This window comes from Saccoglossus kowalevskii, chromosome 1, assembly GCF_978046115.1.
Source record: "Saccoglossus kowalevskii chromosome 1, keSacKowa6.1, whole genome shotgun sequence".
Lineage (NCBI taxonomy): Eukaryota > Metazoa > Hemichordata > Enteropneusta > Harrimaniidae > Saccoglossus > Saccoglossus kowalevskii.
Genome location: NC_140641.1, coordinates 36826134 through 36842880, shown reverse-complemented (window position 1 = coordinate 36842880; position 16747 = coordinate 36826134). Strand labels below are relative to the sequence as shown.

Genomic DNA, 16747 nt, shown 5'->3' with positions numbered 1-16747 from the left:
TTTCTTTGATAGAAAGTCTCTTGTGAATCAATTGTGATTTTGATCATTCAATGAGTAAAATTACGTTCTAATATTCAAAGACGCATTGCATTGCATGATGGAACAAATTTGAAACAAAAATTTGTCTATGCAACACTTTATGAGCAACATGATATAAACTGGTAGAATTTAAGCAAATTAGAACAACATGTTTTCGAAAACACCTTACAAAACAGCTTAGGGGGTTACATAAACTGCTAGAAAAATATGACATGATTTTGCACTCTTTGCACACACCCATAATAGTACTGGGTGCACCAAAAGATGTCCCACAGACCAGCATCCTATGATTTTCTATGAAGTACAACAACGCCATTTGCTGTTTACATCATTAGTACACTCTCACCTCATTAGCATTTTATGAATATTCATACCAATGGTTCTTCTAAGAATTCTTTCAGTCTTAGGATTTCGTGTGTACATTGTATACCACTATATCATATTAAATTAAGCATATTTATTAACAAGGTAATTTATAGTTAAAAAAGTAATCCCCTGCCTGAAAGACAGTCTACAGACAACACATGTATTTATACAAACAAGGTAACCCTTGAGGGGAAAATACTGAACGAACACATTGAAAGGTGTGAATAATTTTACCTGTAAAAATATCTTGATTCAATATAAAGATTATGTTGATATAAGAATCCTTGGTGCCACTACAAATCCTTCAACAGAGGCATGATTTCAGTGTATACTAGTACGAATTAAATACAAACGGCAAATCTGCAAGGATTTATCATACAAGGTAAATCATACTACCGATAATTCTATTGACCCTAAATAATTATATGAGGCCCCAAGGGGAAGAAATTTTGCAAATCCTACTTAAAGCACACTCGCATTCCATGACAAGATTCAGCTGTATTTATTTTTATTTCCAATATTTATTATTCTGTCTTAACACTGAGTAGTCTGTTTTCGGTAGAATCAACTCAAGCATGTTGTTTTTGCATTCTTTCTTTAAATTGTCTTGATTATAAAGGTCAAGTTTAAGTCATCCACACACTTTGAATTCAAAAGAAGGGGGAACTTTATTCTCCATTGAACTATGAATGACTACATTATTTTTTATCAGGTATTTTTTCATGAGGAAGGGGTGGCAATATGACAATGCTCAAATAAAAAAAACTTGAGAGAATTGGAGGATTTCCTCATAACATTTCTGGTCAATAAACTAATTACAATGGAAACATTATAAAATGCCAAGTTAGACACCTACAAAAGAATTTTTGTTATCAAAATGTCAGGAGACATTGCTATTGTAAATATTGTATTTCCACATGTAAACCATAAAGTACTTTATTTTAGTTTTTTATTGCAAGTATGTTCACAGTTAACATGGCATGCTAAGTGCTTTAATATAAAGATGGCACCTGGAGACTTCACTCAAATTTAAATTTAAAATATATCTAGGGAGTGGGTGGGTAGGAAGTGGAATGTTTAAGGTAAGATGTAAATGAAAATTAGGTTTAGGTTTAATAGCTGTAACAAATAAAACTTGCTCATTTCAGTCGGCTATACATTTCCTGGATTAAAGTGTGTGAAGATTTATAAAATCTAGGTCATCAATGCACAATCCCTTGGGATGACAGACATCAATTATTAATAATAAGAACATATGGATAGTATTAGTGATTACATTCACTATATAAACACACTTAATATTCTCACCAGACACCTCGTGATTAATATTTTTGTCCTAGGTTTTTTACCTCCCAGGTCATATTTTCCAATGAGAGCACTTCATACATATACTATGATTTGGTACTTACAGCAGATTAATTTAAAACTATGTGAATGTGAGATTAACTTTAATAAGCAGATAAAATGTTTAGCTGAAATTGTTATAGTTGTTCAACCTCTTCATAAATAAATTACACACGACTTTCTGAGAAAACGCCATCAAACATCAACAGTGAATCAGCATTTCTATGATCGCTCAAAATGTCTGCACAAATGCAGAAGCATAATATTACATCTTTGATTGCTGAGAAATCTAAATGCGGGAAGGTATAATAATATAAAATATTTGATGGTGATGAGCATCAGACTCCTGTATGTCCCCTCCTTTTGAAATTAAAGGACAACTATTTAACCCACGGGTCCACAGTGTCCAAGCAAAATTTGAATATTATGTACATCGTAAGTTCATTTTGTATAGTCCATGTTTGAACTTCACAAAGACATTGAAGGAAACGATCTAGATGCTAAACAAATTTGTGCCCTTTGATATTCCTATATTTTTTATAACACCAAAGAAATGTTTTATATTCCCTATATTATTCATATAACCCAAAGCAATTTTTGATATTCCCTATATTATTCATATAACGCCAAAGAAATTTTATAAATTTTTGCCTTGTAAAATGGGTACCCTCTCAATTGCAAAGTTCAAGTCATGTCTATAATTACCAAACCAGATACAAAACAAGATGGCTTTGTACTTTTATAGTTAAATGGACGAATATATAACACCATTAATTTCAAAAAACAATTAATTGACAAATTGCAGGCTTCCTTCATTTCAACATACATGTACTAAATAATGATATCAATGTACCAATCTAACAAACTTGATAAATTCACGACTATCAAATTATACAACTGGAAATAATCAAATAAGTAAATATGAAATCAATACATAAGAGATGGATTCTCACTAGAAATTTATCGTACTACTTAACTACATATAATTAACTTATAGAAAAACTATATAAAATGATAACAAGTATGCAATTTGGTTTAATCATGAAACGAGGAAACAAGATATATTGTGCATGTTACACTTCAGAATTAAGGATCTGGATGTAGACAGTGCAATGAAACTCAAAGAAAAGTAAAGCAAGGTCCAGGTGAAAGGCAGTTAACATTGTTAAACTCAACCAACTATAAAATCACCAAAAGAAATATGGGCCAATGATCATTATTGCCTGCTTAATGATAATATTTCAAGTAGGTTTTTTTAAATTACAGAATGTCTTGCACGCACTGGTCCTGAACATACATAGTAACAAACAAAGGAGTGAAAAATCTTAGTATGTCAGACTCCTTATTGAAGTGGTAATATATGAAACTGGGTCATAAATGTGATTTTGGCTCTGGTTGGAATGAAAGGTAACAATAAAACTAACAACGCAACTGTAAATGTTTTCAGAGTTATGTACAAGTCAAGGAAGTATAAAATACAATTTATGTATATATTAGTACCAGAAAAACACTATTTCACATACCGTGATATAGTTTATTTCAGGTGGAATTAATTTTCGTTGAAAAGACTGATTTTTGACGAGTTGAATGTAAATATAGAAAAAAAGGTATATTCGCTGGATTTTATTTTCACTGAATCATTATTTCAGCGAAAATAACAAAAATTAATTCCAAGCGAAAATAAAGTATTTTACAGTAGTTTGTTATATAGTAACAAGTCGTTGAAAATGACACAGTCCCCGTTAAGTTCTCTTTGTGCTCGTCATATTAAAGCGGAGGGGTTGTCGCGAGCGTGTCCTCGAAACTTGAGTTCCAAGTGGCGTATACAACAGATTGTTTATTTACATCAAAACATGTGTTCCATGTAGTAGTAATATGGCCAAAAATAAAAACAGTCGTTATTCAGCCATCTTTGATCTGTTTATGAAACACACTGACATGTATGACGTATGTGCCAAATACGAATGAAAATGGTACATAAATTTTGAAACAAATTGTCATGGACATGCATCCTAACATGTATGAAGTACATGTATGCGCCAAATTTGAATGAAAACTGACAGAGCACATCCAAGATACCGCATAAAAAAACAAAAACAAGATGCCTGCCAGTCGACCATCTTTGATCCAATTGCGAAATAAATCATCAAGGACATGTATCCTAACATGTATAATCTATGTACCAAGTTTGAATAAAAATTGACAAAGCATGTCCAAAATACAACATTTTCAAAAAACAAGATGGCTACCAGTTGGCCATTTTGAATCGAATCGCTAAACCACTGCATGTGCATATGTCCCACATAAAGTACTAGGCACATGCAAAGAATGAAGAGAATCGGTCCAAGGGATTCTGAGATACGACTCCGGACGGACGCACGGACGGAGACCGAATTATAAGTCCCCGTTTTCGGACTTTGTTCGAACAGGGACTAATTAGTGATAATAAGGTAAACAAAATAATGTGGTAATTAATAACTAAAATTTGTTGTATGAAGAAAATATATCATGAAAATGAATTTTGACATTATTTTTCACATGTGCAGTTTAATCATTATTCAATTCCTTCAATAAACTAAGAGTACAACTCAAGGGAAAAATAAAATAAAGACCTAGTACTTACATACCTACCAATCAGTCTTTATCTACCTACGCAGTATTTTTTTTCGCCAACACCAAGTTCATTTTCAAATTCAGCAAAAAAAATGGGTCACACAGTAGTAGATTTTTTCTACCAAATTTCTGACAATTCCAATTCAAAATGTCTCCACAATGGGTTTGGGAACAGTGGGTACACCCACCAAATTCTTGTGCCACACACATTTATTTTACATGGATTCTCAAGAAAATGAACAAACAACAAATATCTTTTGTTACACCGCCCTGGATCTGCTTACAAAAAATCCCTGAAAATAGCAAAAATGGGAAATAATAGAATGATAAAAAAAGAAACAAACTTGTATTGCTTGCTTTCCCCCTCTCTGCGGCATGGACTAAGTTTTTAACAGTGTCGTAATGCATGTAACTAGGTTCTATTTCATAAATTATCAGATTAAACCATTCAGAAACTACCATATTTGCTTAATATGCAGATGACATTTATCAGAAAGGAAACTATCATCTGCTTCGTTATTATATTTTCCATTCAAACTTTTATTTAGGGCGTGGAACATGTTCCTGAGTGCTAAGGACATGAAAAATAATAACATATCTAGCAGTATAGTTGGCAGAGTTCACTGTATTCCTGTTATAATTTTGTTGTACTCCCTATTAAACTGGAGAGGTTGTTGAATACAAAGTCCTGCTTTGTAAATCTGCATCTTTGTTAACAACAGTCTTATCTAAAGCACTTGGATCTTAGTTTGATATCTTACAACTTACAAATACTGTAAACCACCTTAATTTTACAAGAGTCAAATACAAAATTAACAACTCAGGAAGAATCTAAATATTAAACAGCTGCAGTGATCATTGCAAAATGTTGTCATTGTATAATATGCTTTCAAATAATGAAATGACGAACGCTTCCAGTGACAAAAACTTAACTTTTTACAATAGTCACACAGAATAGATTCATCAGTTGGTTTTTAGATTTCATTATCTTGCCACTGAAGTACAAATACAACATGTAAATGTAGGTAGATTTCAATTCAGTAATTCTCACTTACATCACATTAGTTAACCACTAAATCATCATAACTTTAGTACTTAAAATCCGATCACATGCTCTGACCTGACTACAGTTAAGATAATCATTAATGGCCTATAAATTAAATGAAGTGGCACAATACAAATGGTTATTTGGGTCTCTGACCCTTATTAAAATATCAACACAGTAAAATAAGTACTGTAAAATACTTTATTTTCGCTGGAATCAATTTTCGCTGAAAAGGTTTTTTGGGCGTTTTGTATGGAATTTATTTTCACTGATTTTTGATGAGTGTAATGTGAAATATAGGAAAAAAAGTATATTCACTGGATTTTATTTTCACGGAATCATCCCTTCAGCAAAAATAGCGAAAATAAATTCCAAGCGAAAATAAAGTATTCTACAGTAACATACACGACTCTAGATGAAAAAAAAAGATGAAAAAAACAAAATGATCGGCATCCATAAAAACAGAATACAACTCTCCTTTTAATACACATACCATACGCATAGTATCATTCATTAATCATGGTTATAATCTTACACCTGCAGAACAAAGGTCATATGGGTGTGGTCGGAATTTATGATCTCAGTCTTTTAATAAACATAGGTGCAACTCACAAATAGAACTGAATGTTTATGAATATTTATAGTTATAGTACAATTACATTATAGTTTAATTACTACAGTTACAATTATACAACATTTACAATTGCACAGTTAAATTATTCTACAGTTATAACTAAACTATATTTAAAATATACAATTACATGTACAATTATTTATACAACTATACTACAGTTGCAGGGAATTATTTTGTCAATAGCATGTTCTATATTATTTATATATTCATTTAATAGCATTATTTACTGATATAAATGAACAGATGACTCTGATAGTTAATACAGTCTGCTGCCATATATAAAGTACCAAACTTCCTAGTACAGGGGTTCCTACTAGGTTATGATCAAATGTATACTTATTCCTATATCAAATCAATATAGATTTGTACGCCACATTTGATTGATAATACAATGTATCTAAAAAACCGTGGGCTATAGCACCCATAAGAAAAATTATTAATGAAACTGATGACAACAAACAAAGTTCCTTCCATGGACAATGAGCTTAGAAACTGAACACCTATGTAAATTGATCAGTTTTCCTGATTCTGTTCAGATAGAATTCATGCAACTAATACATTAATTTTGTTGGGATAAAATAACTAATATCATAATATCAATATAATTAATTATAATAAAACCAAACAAATAATTGTGCAGATGTAAACTAGCAAGATCCGGTTAATTTTTTTTCGTAGCCAGAACAAATCAAATGAAAAGAACTAAATTATATCACAAATGGTATGATATTATGGTATATGATTATAGGTACTGCTCTATTTTGATAATGAATCATATTTAAAATTCAAAACCAAGTATGATGTGCCATAATATTGCATCATAATGCATGAAAGTAATGAATTGTTTACTTATGACTAAAACCTGTGTTGAAAGCAGTGATGCAGTAAATCAAACAGCAATGTTTTTTTTTTATTTGAATGTCACAAGATGACCAAAATATTATATTTTTTTATGATGAACACTAAAAGAATGGAAAAAATATGAATTGTTTCTTTAATTCTTAAATGTACTGTAAATGACCCACATCTAGAGTCAGCATTCCACAAATTCAAAAGAAAGACTACTCTAGTAGGAGGAGGACAAATAAGAATTCAGTGCTAGGTAGATTGACTTGACCCACACAGATAAACCATAGATAAGGTATCAAAACGGAGGAAACCCTAAAAGTTTTGGGATTTTATTTTATTATCTGAGATTCCAATTCAGAAATGACCTTGAGGAAGGCAGGGTAAAGTTTAAATCAGATCACAGAGTTGTTGACTCACTGATACAAGGTTATGTTAAATAATGACATACCTAGCAAGTTTCTACCATTGTTATTCAAAACAAGGTATTGAGTGGTTCTTTTTCCTGTCATTCTCTCGAGAGCTATGCATCTCTAGTCATCCAGAAAGACAGTGTATTAACAAGTGTAAGTTGCATATGGACTTTTCATGGGAAAAGTAGAATCCTTTGACCTGCTGTTTTAATACTATTATCATCATCACACAAACACCAATTTTAGAAATTATGAAGTCTTTTTTTTAATTAATTGGGCATATGAATAAATAAATACACATTACAAAGATCAGCATACAATATAGTCTCTTCTCAAATCAGATCAAATTTGTCATATATGTAATCCTAAAATGGAGTTGAAAAACAATTCCGGTAAAAGCTTTCCTAAATTGACAAACCACTCAAGTACTACTCTATCGTTAATTTGATCATCGTTATAATTCTTTAAATGTTCTCAAGGAGATGTCCACAACCTTTGATCAAGAATAAATTTCCATTCAAACTGAACATTAATTATACCGGTACTGGCTGAAAGTAGGAAGAGTAGCTTTTTTTAATTTACTGCACATGATGAAAATAGCAATCTTACATATACGTATTTATATTTCTATACATAATAATACACATAAGGTCAGGTCAGTCATTACTGAGAGGTTTGGTCACAGACTTTCGATTGCAAATGTATATGTATTTGGGTCTTAAAATATAGGTCAACCTATTTTCATACCCACTGGGCCAAGTTATTTAACTGCAGAACTAAAAAAAAAAAAGTAGATGATATATAGTGGACATAATTATAATGCTGAATAATGCAGAAAAATATAAAATTGCCATATGTACATCATCCCAAATTAACTAATACAAGCAACAACTATTGCAAAACCATTTATTTTCATTGACATATAATTTCACTATTTTGAAGTTTTGAACATATTCACTGGGTTTTAAGTTCACAAAGTTCTATTATTGTTTCACATGGTCATATGAATTTAATTTAGCAGATTTTATTTATGAGTGAAAATAGTGAAATTAAAAGAGTGTGAATATTTAATGCATTTACAGTAATCAATTTCTAGTTTTGAGACCACCAATCATGTTCAAAGTGAACATTAATGATTAATATATATTTTTATATATATTCTGTTACTTTATGACAATAAAATAGTGACCTCTGCTATAAATATAAATGACCATTTGAATTGATTCAATACAGATTAGATAAAATTCTACTTGCAATAACAATAATGAACACAAGTTATCAGTAATATCACACCTATGCCATACCATGAATTCAAAGTTGTTCTGCAAGAACACAAGAAACCCAAGTAGCAACTTAAATTAATTAAACCTCATCAATTAATTACATTAATATTCACACATTCAGTCGTACAGTGTACATGTAACCATAGAAACATATTAGCATGCTTTATAATCATTATCAAATCCAAAATATTGAATATTTAAATCAAGAAATTTTACAATGACAATCAAGTCCAAAATAATCAAAATTTTAATTATGAACAACACATCGAATTCATCTAAACAAAAAATATATGAAGAGCCAAGGAAACTTTGAAGAATTGCTCAGACTGTACTTAGACAAATTGTAAATTTGTGAAACAAAAACTTTTAAATGAATAAAGTACACTGTCCTAGTTGTTATGTTTTAGTACTAATCAGTATTTTGAACAGAGGTCAGCTGGGGTCACAGTTGCTCATTCGCGACAATGAATACGGGTTCTTGTCAGCGATAACGGACGGGATGGGGCAACACCCCTTCACTTAGAACTTATGACGCCGGTGCCATCGGAATAACGTAAATCACCATGAACACAGCGACATTACTCGGAACGCAGCTACTTCCTGCAAATGATTGATCGCCCTATATAGACATCCGCCAGTTCCTCGACGAGGAAGGGGGAACTCGGGACAAAGATTTCAAAAGGAGTAATATTCTATGAACATTTCACGAACGAACGGTCGATAACCATTCTACTGGTATTTGTTCCACAGAAAAAAAATAACTAAACACACTTCTCAAATTGGGTAGTTCGTAGTATATCGATTGAATCTATTCTAAGTACTCACCAAATCTTTGCGTAATTTCACAGTTTTCACTGAATTCTGGCGTCTTCGTGCGTCGTGTTGATACCGGAACTTGAGTGGATTCAATATGGCGGCAGTTCAGGGTGGGTCGCGGCCTTGTGAAATTAGCATTCATGGCTATAGAACGCCCTCTCTCATTGGCTGTATATTTCATAGGTGGTATCCGTGGTTTATTTAAATACTTCGCTATACTGCACATTGGGAATAAATGCATTCACACATGTTTCACTTTCGACACTAGTAGTCTATTCAACGGAATCCTAAAGCTGACAAGCATCTAATCTGATTAATAAAGTTCAGGGAGCAAGATGACCAATCAAAATCTACGTTATTGAAAAGTTGGCAACGCGGCGACTTCCACACACACACACATTCAGAGTAAAAATCATGAGAGGGTGATGGTAGACAAATTGTGCAATTCATTTCTTACAGGGGGAAATTGCTGTTGTCTTCTTGTTTGTAGATTTTTTTTTCAAGTTACTCGAATTGTCCATTTCCCCCCAGTTGCTAATGGTCAACCCCTAGTTACATCAACATCATAATAAAAATGACACCACATTGATTCTTTTCTGTATTCTATTTTAATTAATAGCGTACAAGGATATAAAATAACGAATTTTGACCAATTTTATCTGGAAAAAATAGATATTTCCATATGACCAAGAGACACGATTTCTGGAAATAATAGTTTATCAACTCCGAGTCTTATAATATTTTGAAATGCTCATAGTTTATTTAGTTATTTTTAATGCGACATATTGAAAACCTCAAAAGCGATTAATTTTTGCCAACATCTCTTCTCATGATGAAATAAAGTGAACTCAAAGGGCGGTAGTCGTCGCGCCACGCATGCGCGAGATATATGGGTCTCATATAAACAAAGATGGCGACTTTGACTGTTGCGCAGGTCAACGAGTACAAACTGAGACGTTAACAAGCTTTAATTAGGTATTTTTAGGTGATTAGGTCAAACCTATTACCTATGATTTCCATTAGGACTTGAAGAGCGCATTGGATTATGGGAAAATCAATATTTATCAACACAAATGTTGCACGTGCGCAGCGCGATGACCACCACCATTTAACGTGCTTAAATGAGTACTCTATACATTACAAAACGGACAAGAACTCTACCACCTAATATTTTTAGTTGAGTTCTGAACGATAAGAGCGAAGAGTCTTTCACCTTGACCATGATACCATGTGACCCATTTTTTCAAAATATATTTAAACACGACAGAGTTGTAACAATCACGTGAACATTGTTACATCAATTGAGATTTTTTTGAAATTTGGGGGAAAGTTTATAACGCTCCTAAATGGTTTATCCACGACTAGCTCCTTTGAAAATTTGACAGAATTACCGCATCTAAATTATAGGTGACAGATACAAACGTAGGGGCTCATGCTGTTAGGTCGATCGCGAAGTTTGATAATTCCTGAGAAAATTTGAAATAAACGATGTGCTAAAAAGAATGCAATAAAAAGTGCGTCAGAGTGGTTCTACATAGCTTGCTGGAAATAGTCCAAATGCGTCTCTCAGTCTGCCGTATGCCCACCCGTCCTCGTGTGCAGCACCAATCTGGCTGAAAATATCACCTGTGAAAGAAGATTAGAAGTTACTGAGCTTTCCATTTTTCGTTTTTGCCTGGCGTCTAAACATTTATTTAAAGAAATGTAACGAAAGTCCCATGTTCCCATTTCCAATAAATTTTAATTAAGATTATTTCCCCTCTGTAATGTTAAAGGGCTGTGGTCGTCGCGCCGCGTCCTGTATAATATGGGACTCATAGCGACGTTTACAACGCGTGTAAAACACTTTGTTTTATTTACATGAAATTCGATCAAGCGCTGCGCGACGACCACCGCCCTTTAACAGTAGACATAAAAGGACATACACTAAGGTATCACGGTAAGGTTATTTCCTGTCTATCGGGATATTAAATAATCTGTACCTGCTTGTAGCTGGAGCTCATCCCCTGACGCAGGCTCAAAGTCATACAGGGCTCGTACAGACAATTCAGTGTATTCTTTGTTTTCTGTCGTAGAGGGCGTGGGTTGTGTCTCGTCGTACGGAGTCGTCTCTGTCTGTTCTTCCGCAATGTTGCTTCTAGGGGTAACGTTGTCGTACAATGAGTGAGAATCTGTGAACAAAACAACCGTTAAATCATATGACGTCACTGAAAATTATTCTCGATATAATTTGTTGATAATTACTGGATCCGCCACAAACTATAGTTTTTTCACGTTTTTTTCCTGGAACTGCCAGCGCGTAATCGAAACGTATTTGTTTCGTTAATAGTCATTGGTTGTCGAATCTAGCGTACTACCAATCCCCTGTATTGTCACAATGGAATATGGGCATACACACTGAAAACCTACCCGTGGTATCGTATGGATGGTCGTTCGCATAACTAGTAGTAGCAGTCACATCATCATCCGCCATGATATCGCCCTCATCTTCTTCATTTTCAAAATCATCGGAATCGAAATCGTCCCTTTAAAAAAGTACACACATGATATTAGCATATTTCAAAATGATACGAGCCACTCTTCAGAGTTGCTAAAATAAGTTAATTCGTCCGGGTTGTAAACCCGTCCTCTTGCACTTACCCGTTATCATTGCCATCATCAGCTGTGCAATTCTTCCGAGGGGCGACACTAAACCGCCTGGCGTCTGTGTTGGCATCGAAGTCCTGAACAATTAAAAACAACAGTACGAGTAAGTTTGAGTCTTGTAACCACACCCAGACAACGTGTTTTAAACAGGGATTGTTACATAATTACCTCAAATACAGGCCAATTCTGAGTCATTCCGGTACCGTATTTCACCCTCCATTCAGAAAGGTCAGTTATAGCATCCGCCTTTTCTACGTCTCTGAACGTTTGATTGTAAATATTCGCGAAACTAAAATTAAAGAATTTAAAGTAGAAGAAGACAAATATTAAGCTATGTGTGTGTGACTAGTTGTCAGATGAGAGTTGTCAAAACACGTAATCTTTCCGAGTTCTTCTAATGGTCACTAAAGAGTCGTTCGCCGCACCGGCACTCGTGCTGTCTCTGACCGCCCAATCAAAAAAGGGTCAGCCAGAGATGTCAGGATTACCACCGCACGTTATTGGAAATACGGGTACGACAATCACACTCCCCCGTAGAGAATGGAGATGGATAAAGACGGATAAAATGTAATAAAAAGAAACAAAAAACAGAATGATGTATAATGCGCTTGTAGGGCATTACGTACCCGGAAACCTCCGACAAATCAACTGACTTCAAAAATAACAATAACTGCTCCTTTAAATGGTCCAATCTCTTCTTTTCGAAGGATTGACACTTTTCGAACTGTTCTGTCATATCCTAATACAAAAACAAGAAAAAGATTGGTTCAACACATGTTTATAGAGATCATTAAGCTACCTCTCCCCCATACGCACATACACACATGATCTAGGCGAAGCGAGGGCGCAACACAGCAACTTGAATTTGTCTGACGTAAGACGATCTGTCATGGAAACACAAACATTAAGGAAGCGACTGATAGTGCAAAGCAATCAATATTCTTTGAGACAAGAAAAGCACTATGTTCATTTTCTTACTTCTATATATCTCTGTTTGAGTTCTCCGTGACATTCCAGTAGTCGACGAAGGTAAAGTTCTCTATATTTTTCCTTGACGTTCAACATCTTCTCGGCTCGTTGTTGCAATTTTTTGAGATTGTCTGGATGGATCGTAGTACTGTGTGTCTGACTAGCGAGTTCTTCGTCGGCTTTAAAGGAAGCACTGCATGCACTGTGGTAATTCTGATGGGCAAAGTCATGTGATCAAAACCACAGGTATTAATCTAGCCTAATATAAGTTAATAGTCAATACTCTTAATAACGAATAACACTTATTGATTGATTGTTTTCAACCCATTCAACTCATGCCCCTAGTGGCAAAGCGCTTCTATGACGCATTAAATCGAATCGTCGATAATCTGTCGTCGTTCATCAAAGATTATGTTTTTAGAAGATTTTTTTCTATAAACTAAATGACGAACGACTACAGAAAAACACATAGGCAGATTTAGACGACGTTTCTATTTGTAACGTCACGAAAGCGTGCCATAAGAACTTGATTTGCAGAATTTACGACTGTTCTTCTACTGTACTGGGTTATTGTTATGGTATTAGTATTTCAATTAAAATATGTCTTCATTTGCCACAGGGTTCTAAAATATTAAATGTGATCTATATATCTCACCTTTTTTACTTTTTTCGTTTTATTCAGCTGTTTTGAATAGTCCTTCTGTGCAACGGCAAACCCTTCTTCTGCATCGCGTATCTCCTGGTAACCACCAAATGTTAATTTATGATAATTTTCCTTCTTCCACCTGAGGAGAATTATAAGAAACAATTATAACAAACATTTAGCCTTACAGCAATATGACTGAACAAAAACAGTTGATCTACTTATAATTGCTAATACATAGTGTGATACCATCGGTGGTTTTGCACTCGTGAAAGGAATACACACATACATACATAACAAATGCACGTACATTTATCGAGCATAGTAAACGCCACAGTCTAAACTTGTATATACCAAAATAGGGTGAATACCTTTGCACATTTTGCAACGGGCCGTCAGGCGCGGTTAACACGCACCGACATTCCTCGTGTACTTTTGCTATCTGTACGGCTTCTTGTAAAGTGTGTTTCCATGCCAACAAAGTTGTACCATATTCCGGCCCTGGAAGTTGAAAAAGGATAATTCAAGAACCTATAAGATACGTCGATTAAAGTCTAGTCATTCGTGGTTTTTTTTTTTCTGAAATATTGAAAAAGCACCTGGTATATATTGTGTCATCAGATGACATCGGGATCGATGGAATAAAGCTGACATGGAGGGGCAGCTGAGTAGTATTTATGCTCGGGCAAACTTTATTTTACGAAAATTTATTAAAAGTTCAGGTTACGTTAAGTGTATGTTATTTGGATCTTATTTACTAGTATATTTTCTTCTATGCTATCGATAAAGAGCCATTGCTCGAAACGTCTATCTATTTTTAATAGTTATTTAGGACTACGATTACCAAATATTATCTACTATATATCACAGTATACAGTATCTATTGTTTGAATGTTGGTGTGATCATCGTACACACATTGTAAATACAATACGATTGTTTTTAGTGTATCCTGGGCTAGTGGTAACAGTTTGAATAGACAATTTCAAACTTTGAATCTCTTCAGCACAAAGTGTTGTATAACGATAACATCATACCGCCCTCTCAAAACGTCGTGGTAGCTCGTATTTCATCAAATAGTTTAATGACCCCCCACGCCACCATATCAAAAAAGTCCTAGAGCAAAAGACCACTCTCTGCACAAATGATGAGGTGCTAAAAAGACTGTATGACCACGAGGATACCTTTGGTGACTGCCTCCTCCCACTTTTCCGCCCATCGTCTGAGACTCTTAGTGTAACGCATTTCTAGATCGGCTCGTTCTTGAATCATGGCAACGAAGTCATCACATGATCTGCAAGGTCGATTATAAAAGAAAATATATTTAATCGAATCCGACAATAATTTATTTAGTATGATAATTACTTCACATTGAAATCTAGCTCACCTAGTGGTCAGCAGTGAACCTTTTTGCGGGTCAATGTACCCGGTGAATCACGTGTTACAACGGAAACTAGTGAGGTCACTCTATACTAATGCTATCGATCTAGTTGTTATCGTACAACACCAGAGGGAAGGAAGTCACTCCCCGCGTAACTGTACAAGAACTCGATCGAATAAGTACAGGGGGCCATTCCAGGTTCAGTTACATGTTACGTGGATCAAAGAACTACTCCAGTTTCACCGCGAACATAAACATGAGAAGCCACAGAAAGAACACGCAGTACTCGTATTTTGTGTCACAATGAGCACCGTGGGTATGATGTGAATCGGTATACTAGTATTTTGGTTTACAGTTAAGTTGGTTTTAATTTGCACAGTCACAGAACGGAGGATATTCATGCCTATATTCGATATACGCTCTTCCACTTGGTGTCACATGCAATGATATATTTCAGAATATGAATCCGATAATATCATTTAGTTTAGCTAGATGCCACGACCGTTATTTTTACACATATGTTTTTTAAGAAAAGCGAATAAAACCAGGAACAATATGTACTGTCTTTAGATAAACATTTTACTGTTATTAGTGTTTCTACTATTTATGTTCAAATTCATGTTTAAATCGAAGAACTACATATTAACGTAAAACATACATAGAATAATGTACCAATCGTGAACTCATGTATAACTAAACGACCACTGCAAATGTGGACAGGATACTAGTATAAATAATAAAGGTTATAAATAAATAAACGCTGCTCGGACTGATAAGTATGATATATTGAAGATAATATTTGGTAATCGTAGTCCTAAATAACTATTAAAAATAGTTACCAAATATTACGATTACCAAATATTATCTTTAGTATAAATAAACCCGCTTTCATAAAGTCACATCTCATCTCTACTAATCTCATCTCTATAAATACCTTCAATAAGATTCACTCTAGGCTGTCTTCGAATAGAAAAAGTAAATTTTCAATATTACAGAGATTAGTACTACCAGAAGTGGACTACCTTTGGTGCTACCAATGTCTACTAACCACACAAACACGTTACGCGTACTCACTTGTGACCGTTTTCAATTCGTTTGATGGTCTTTCGGTACTGGTTTATGTCCCAAAATGACTTCTCTGGCTGACGATTCTCTGTCATATTTGTAGTATTGTCTTGCTTTAGTAGAGTAAGCTCTACACTCAATGCATCAATCCAAAACTGCGCCGTAAACCAGTCACTAAAACATTCACAGAACGTTTGACCTGCGCGGTTCGAAAAAGTTACTTGGAACTAGAAAATTATTCGACGGAAGGAAGGATTTTCCAAAGCTCGCGAGAAATTGTGAGATGGCCTTGAAATGAAACGTTCCATTGCGTTTTCGATACCGTAAAGCACATGATGATGGTCTAGTAGCGCTACGTATCAAAAGTATTTATGTTACTTTAAGGATGGGACCCGGGTTCGAGGTCACTTATTTCCAAACTGGAAATCTAGAAAGTTCTCCGTTCTTTATGATATGACGTTTAACTATTTATTCTGTACACATTTTAATGTATATAAAACAGCTTGATTGAGGTACTGTGATTTACCCTACATTTTCATCCATTCAACTCAAAAATTATTTTTGTTGTGCGAATAATGAAGATGTGCATTGGTAACTATAAACCACTTCCGTCCATTACAGTGCAAGTCTTAAATTGACAAAATAA

General features: G+C 34.3%; 2 protein-coding genes across 4 annotated transcripts in view; both read right to left on the bottom strand.

Moving 5' to 3' along the window:
• LOC144359856 (protein kinase C and casein kinase substrate in neurons protein 2-like) overlaps positions 1-9518 on the bottom strand; it is a 32956-nt gene extending 23438 nt beyond the window's left edge. For all 3 annotated transcript variants that reach the window (XM_085501478.1, XM_085501491.1, XM_085501486.1), the window contains exon 1: positions 9409-9518. The gene's annotated coding sequence lies outside the window, so the exon portion shown is untranslated. The remainder of the gene's footprint in view (positions 1-9408) is intronic.
• Positions 9519-9988: 470 nt separating this feature from the next.
• Positions 9989-16323, bottom strand: LOC102800938 (protein kinase C and casein kinase substrate in neurons protein 2-like). The gene is made up of 11 exons (XM_006821673.3): positions 16111-16323; positions 14840-14949; positions 14029-14158; positions 13670-13799; positions 13024-13227; positions 12672-12784; positions 12214-12334; positions 12040-12122; positions 11809-11924; positions 11382-11570; positions 9989-11025 (listed from the first exon to the last, which is right to left on the bottom strand). Exons 1-11 carry the CDS (start codon positions 16194-16196, stop codon positions 10919-10921), a joined length of 1389 nt encoding a protein of 462 aa, XP_006821736.2. The 5' UTR covers positions 16197-16323; the 3' UTR covers positions 9989-10918.
• Between the last annotated feature and the right edge of the window lie 424 nt (positions 16324-16747).

Coding starts and splice junctions, on each gene's coding strand:
- LOC102800938 (XM_006821673.3), bottom strand. CDS start 16,196: ATGACAGAGAATCGTCAGCCAGAGAAGTCATTTTGGGACATAAACCAG. Junction 14,950..16,110: donor CGAATTGAAAACGGTCACAA/GTGAGTACGCGT, acceptor TCGACCTTGCAG/ATCATGTGATGACTTCGTTG. Junction 11,925..12,039: donor GATGATGGCAATGATAACGG/GTAAGTGCAAGA, acceptor ACTTTTTTAAAG/GGACGATTTCGATTCCGATG.